Source organism: Brassica napus, chromosome C1, assembly GCF_020379485.1.
Source record: "Brassica napus cultivar Da-Ae chromosome C1, Da-Ae, whole genome shotgun sequence".
Lineage (NCBI taxonomy): Eukaryota > Viridiplantae > Streptophyta > Magnoliopsida > Brassicales > Brassicaceae > Brassica > Brassica napus.
The window spans coordinates 31,172,866-31,178,924 of record NC_063444.1 but is presented as its reverse complement, the minus strand read 5'-3'; the positions used below and the strand labels follow the sequence as shown (position 1 = coordinate 31,178,924).

The 6,059-nt window shown below is 28.4% G+C and overlaps 1 protein-coding gene across 2 annotated transcripts; it reads right to left on the bottom strand.

Annotated features, from left to right (window-relative positions):
* Positions 1-221: 221 nt before the first annotated feature.
* On the bottom strand, positions 222-1,869 carry LOC106377887 (two-pore potassium channel 1-like). 2 transcript variants are annotated; one of them, XM_013818110.3, is made up of 3 exons: positions 1,793-1,869; positions 691-1,645; positions 222-617 (listed from the first exon to the last, which is right to left on the bottom strand). In XM_013818110.3, exons 2-3 carry the CDS (start codon positions 1,608-1,610, stop codon positions 464-466), a joined length of 1,074 nt encoding a protein of 357 aa, XP_013673564.2. In that variant the 5' UTR covers positions 1,611-1,645; positions 1,793-1,869; the 3' UTR covers positions 222-463. The 2 variants fall into 2 exon arrangements, with proteins under 2 accessions (XP_013673564.2, XP_048601821.1); XM_048745864.1 differs by having other exon boundaries at positions 691-1,582; positions 1,793-1,868.
* Between the last annotated feature and the right edge of the window lie 4,190 nt (positions 1,870-6,059).

Genomic DNA, 6,059 nt, shown 5'->3' with positions numbered 1-6,059 from the left:
GCTGGTCAAAGTTTAGTTAATGTTAAAAGTAAGATCCTAGGGACAACGTGTATCAGAATGCCAGGAATTACAAAGCAATAAAACCATCATTATCACCTGTCCTTCGAGAAAACAATCTTGAATTATTGGTCAAAGTACTCTTAGAGTAATGCAAAGATCTTTCTGACTTTTAGTTTGGTCTGCTGTTCTTTAAAGTTTGGTCTAAAGGAGCATAACATCAATGGAAAAATCAGAGCTTCATATCAGATCAATAGCAAGATTCATCTTGCTTAAACAAAGTACTTGTGTAAACTCATATACACAGTATATATGTAAACTTACGCATCAAGTAACAATAAAAAACTGAGTGTGTGGCATTACATTAAAACACACACACACACAGACCCAAAACTGTACATTCTTTTTGCTTTTTGTTTGGTCGTGTGCAGGTATAATAACTAAAGAAGTATGCTTACCTTTGTATCTAAGACGTCGTTTGAGCAAGAATGAGATCAGAATTCGTCAGAGTTCCCGAATCATCGTAATCAAGTTGCTCAAACTCTTGCAATATCCCATCAATATCTTCCTCATCAATCTTCCCCATTTCTTTTAGTTTATATAATATAAACTCCGCAGCTCTGCAAGGCACAAAAGACAAAGATAAGAAGAAGTCAAAGGAAACAAGATGAGAGAATTTGTCTGATGTCTCACACGATAACTCCATCTCCATCAAGATCAGCTGCTTCGAGATCATTGTTTGTGATTCTCCTTGTTAAAACCCATTTCACTAACTCTCTCTGTTTGGTTTCTGCATTTAGCTCAGCTACATAGAGGAAAAACTGAGCCAAACATATCGTGCTCGTCAAGATCCAAAACACAGCGAAAAGACGTCCGGTTCCCGAGTTAAAGCTCCTATCTCCATAACCCAATGTTGTAACGGTGGAACAAACACAGTACAAAGCTTCAATAACCGGCATTTTCTCAAACATTACAAGGAAAATCGTACCGACAAGGACGAGAACTACAAGGACAAGAAATGTCACATAGCATTTGTGTCTCAACTTAGTATGCAACTCCTTGAGAATTTCTGTTGGACCAACTGTTTTGCGCAAATCGAAAGCCTTAGCAAGCAAAGTCTCTTGCCTCTCCACTAAGTAATCTGCTGCTCGACTTAAAAGGTGACCCACAAGGACCATTCCCGAAAAGACAAACGCACAAGCAAGTAGCCTTGAGGTTGAACTACTAGGGACAAGATCACCATATCCAACGGTTGTCATTGTTACAACACAGAAATAGACGGCATCCAACACACCGTTGGTCTTATTACCGGAGATCTGGTTTCTCACGAGGTAGAAACAGAGTGTACCAGTGGTTAGGTATAAAACAAAGAACAAGATCACTTCCCTGAGATTCGGGTTTAGATCCCTGAACATTGGGATTATACTCCGATGAGGAGGTGGTTCGTCGGTTTTGACATCTTCATCATCATTGTACATACAATCACCCCGAGGAGCGCTTCTACAACGACGCAATCTTCTTTTTCTTGAAGAAGTTAATGAGTTTTGGTTCAAGTCTTGATCCATGGGATCTAAATGCCCCCTAGCTAACAATGGAGCTGAATGGTTAGACATTCTATAATCAAACCAAATACTGTAATTTCTGATATCTGCAGATTAATTAATTCTCTTGTCAGTTCTTGATTTTAAACCAAAAGACGCAGATAACATAGTCATTAAAGCAATAATGAGTGTCAAACCAGACCAAATATTAGAAAATTCGAACAGAATCTTCACGGATGAAAAGTGAGACTTACCAATTCGCTTCAGTGCTTACTTCTAGTTTTTTTTCCTTCCCTATTTTTTTTTTTTTTCCTTTTCTTTATATATATATATATATATATATATATGGATTTTCTGAACCTATGATTTATAATCTCTTCGGTGTCCAAGTAAACTTCAATTATTGAATACTAAAAATTCGTTGAACATTTAAATATTTTGTGAATATATATATATTTTATAACTATACATATAAAAAATGGAAGTTTTAGGGTTTTAAGTGATAAATCTCATCCACTATTACTTCAACTAATTTTTTAATGTTTCAACCCTCAACTTACAAACTATTAACGTCTGTCACCTTCTATCCAAAATTTTGTAACGAAAGGTGACAGACGTTAACGGTTTAAACATTAAAAACTTAATCGATGAGTTTTCTTCCAACTGAAAAATAGTTTAGAGTTTTAATTACTAAAATACATTTTAAATAAATTGATTTAAATAAAGAATAAAGGAGTTGGTTTTTCTCTAAATATCAAATATTTGTGTTTAAAAAATGACTGTAAAATGTAAGTTCATCGGATTATGCGGGTTCCAAGTAAGAAATGTTTGATCATGCGGGTTTGGATTAAAGAAAATTTGTTTATAGGATTATGTGGATTCCAAGTAAGAAATGTTTGATTAGCAATTATTACAGGATTATACGAAAAGAAAATCGGGTATGCGAGAACTAGTTAAGAAAAATATTTTAGGAAATGAGGTTGGCCATTTGATGGTGATATTTGACTAAGCCAAATATGAAACCCGTCATTAGGTGTCCGGCTTGGTGAGGAATCTTAAAAAATCCTTTGTAAAGATGCCTTGACATTTTCAGTGGCCTAACTCATTCTCTACAAAAAGAATATATTTTACTAGTTCCAACAGACTCTATCTTCTTTTCATATAATTTTGCAACGGTTGTAAATCGAACTTTCTTACTTGGAATACGTATTATCCGATAACCAATTTTTTTAGTTGGATTTTACAGTCCCGTTATTTATGTACTTAGGCTAAGACTGTCCCACTGTCAGTTTACAATTATTTTGTCTAACCTAAAGTGTTCTTAGTTAACAAAAAATATTTGATAACTAGAAAAAAATCAACTTATTTTTTTTTCTTAAACCAATTTGTGGAAAAATCTGTTTGAGTAATTAAATCCTTCAACTATTTTTAAATCGGAAGAAAAACTCTCAACTATTTTTTTTAATGTTTTAACGTATGTCACCTTCAATCGTCAACGTAGGTCACCTTCAGTGGCAAATGCAGAAAAATATTTTAATGGGTGTACACCTGATAAATGCCATAGGGTGTGTTGAACCTGAGATATAAGGGGTGCACAACAACACTATAACTATCTTTTCTTGCTGATTTATTGTGTTTTGGCATACCAAATATTTAATATTTCTAAAACTGCCCCCTTAGGCCAACTCCATCCGCAAGTATCTTTAAAACAGGTTCCAATATCAAAAGTAATAATAATTTAATCATGTGTAATTTTGGAATTAAAATTTATTTCTTTTTAAAAAAGTTAACCATTCAGAAGTTGCCAAACGAGACTTGGACGATCAGAAGCTGTACTAAAAGCTCCACTTTAAGAATCCAATCTACTCTCTTTTGCTTCTTTTTATTATTTTAATATTTTTTTTTTTTTAAAACCCAAGTTAGAAGCTGCCGATGGACGTGCTCTTAGTTGCTGCACTGGCTTCGCCACCAGTTACCTTTCATTATAGAATTATACATGGAGGGTGACAGACGTTAACAGTTTGTAAGTTGAACGGTTAAAACATTAAAAAATTAGTTGAGGATTTTTTCTACGATCCAAAAATAGTCGATAGAGTTTAATTATCACTAAAAACCCTAAAATTTAATATCTGTGATAGTTTTTTCTAATAGAATTTATTTGACTTTTTTACTTTTTTGTATGCGTTTATAACCACCACTTGCTAGACACTATGGCCAACTATAATGAGACACTATAACACCAAATTTGTTGTATATTCATCTCCTATGAAACACCAAAAATTACACCATTTCACTAAATTTGATGTAAAGTAAACAATGTTACACCGAATTTGGTGTAACACTATTCTTCACACCAAATATTTAAAATATATTTTATTGTGTTTCATTTAAGAATTTAATTCAATTATTATTATTAATTATTTCAAATTCGTAACTAAATATAAACATCATGTATTATTTGTATTTTAAAATTATTTTTACATAATCAAATTTTTTTTTTTTCAAGTAAAAATCACTAATTGATTATTATCATTTTCTTTATATATATTTTTAAAAAATATCATAATTTTTTTATATTTTATTTTATTTTCAAGTAATAAATCACTAAATGATTATTATCATTTACTTTATATTGTGATATATTTTTATTTTAAAATATCAATTATAATCTTTATTTACGTTATATTTAATCAGTAATGAATAATATTAAATTATTGCAAAATTATATTTAATAGTAAATAATTATAACTTTATGTAATACTATTGAATTCTTCAAATACAGTTAAAATTGTTTTACTAACTAATACAAATTTCATTAAAATAAATATATTATTTTGTTATATATGTTCTTTTCATAATTAATAGTTTGTAAGTTTTAATATAATATTTTATATAAAATAAATACATAATAGGTATGATATTGTTAAACCAAAAAATATAAATGTAAATAAATTTTATAAATATAAATGTAAATAAATTTTATAAACATAAAATTACAAATAATTAACAAACATAATATCTAAGTATGATAAAACAACTATTTATCAATCACAAATAACAAAAAATATAAAATAGTTAAAACTGAAAAAATCAAAAATATATAATATTATTTTTGGTTTAATATCTTTTTTATTAAAAGAGAAATACAAAAATAAAATACCCTTAGTTTTCAACTTATTTACAATTGTATGCCACTGAAATTATTAAATAAATTATCTTTTAGGATTATTTATCTTTTCCTCTTTAACTAATGCATTTCCAAAATCAAATTCTAACTAAAAAATCATGACAAAAATAGTTAATAAACCTAGGTTTAAAGTATTCTTTGTCTTATCCTATTTTATTATTATATATGTGTGTGTTTGGAAATAATTAATTCCATATATACATTTAGTCATTAAATACATACATTATATGGTAATTATTTTAGTAATTCCATATATACATAATAATTAATTCCATATTAATTAACCTACCTTTTTTATTCTTTTTGTTTCTTATTAATTCTCTACCTAACTTTAAAATATTTAATGAACAATATTATTTTAAAAGCTATATTAATATATTTTTACTATATATGTAATAACTAAAATAAAATTCACAGAAATTGAATCATTTATTTAATATATAGATTAATATATAAATATATTATGTTACATATATTTTCATATAAATAATAGTCCAATGTAAATTCAATATGATAAATATTGAGAAGTATAAAATATATAACATCATATCTTTAAATAGAACATACAAAACTTTTGTTATACATTATCACAAAATTTTGATCCATAAAAAATAAAAATAAATTTGTGCGGATATACGGATCATATTCTAAAAATAAGATGATACAATTGATGGTTTACAAGACAAAATAAAATTACACAATATAAACTATAAAATTATTGTGCTTAGAAATTTCATATTAAACAATTATTTAAACGAATAAATTTTAAAATATAGGTTATCACTTATGCGAATAAATATATATTTATAAAAAAATAAAAATAAACCTCTACGCGTGAGCGCGGGTCAAACTCTAATTTGTTGTTATAGTTGGAGATGACAAAAAGAATATGATAGTAAAACACCAAATTTTGTACAATTTTAACACAAAATTTGGTGTCTAAGATGCCCTAACGTTGTACCACTATCTGTCCAATTCAAAACTTACATGCCGACATGCATAATCTGCATGCTACAGGCTGCAATTAGTTTATTAGTCAATGTCATTTCATTCTCTCGTAATTAATAGTATAACTAACCGTTTACAATTATTAGTTCGTCATTGAATAATGATGTACCACAATTTGTCTCATTCAGTTTTGCTCAATGTTACATGGAAACGGAAGTGGGTACGTGGAAGTGGAAGCGTAAGGAAGCGCATAAGCGAAATTTTTTAAAATATTAGGAAGCGGGTACGTGTTGGAAGCGTATATCCATATATATATATAAATTTAAAAAAAAAATAGAACTAAAAATTATATGATTTGAAATAAAACATTTATTCATTTATAATAA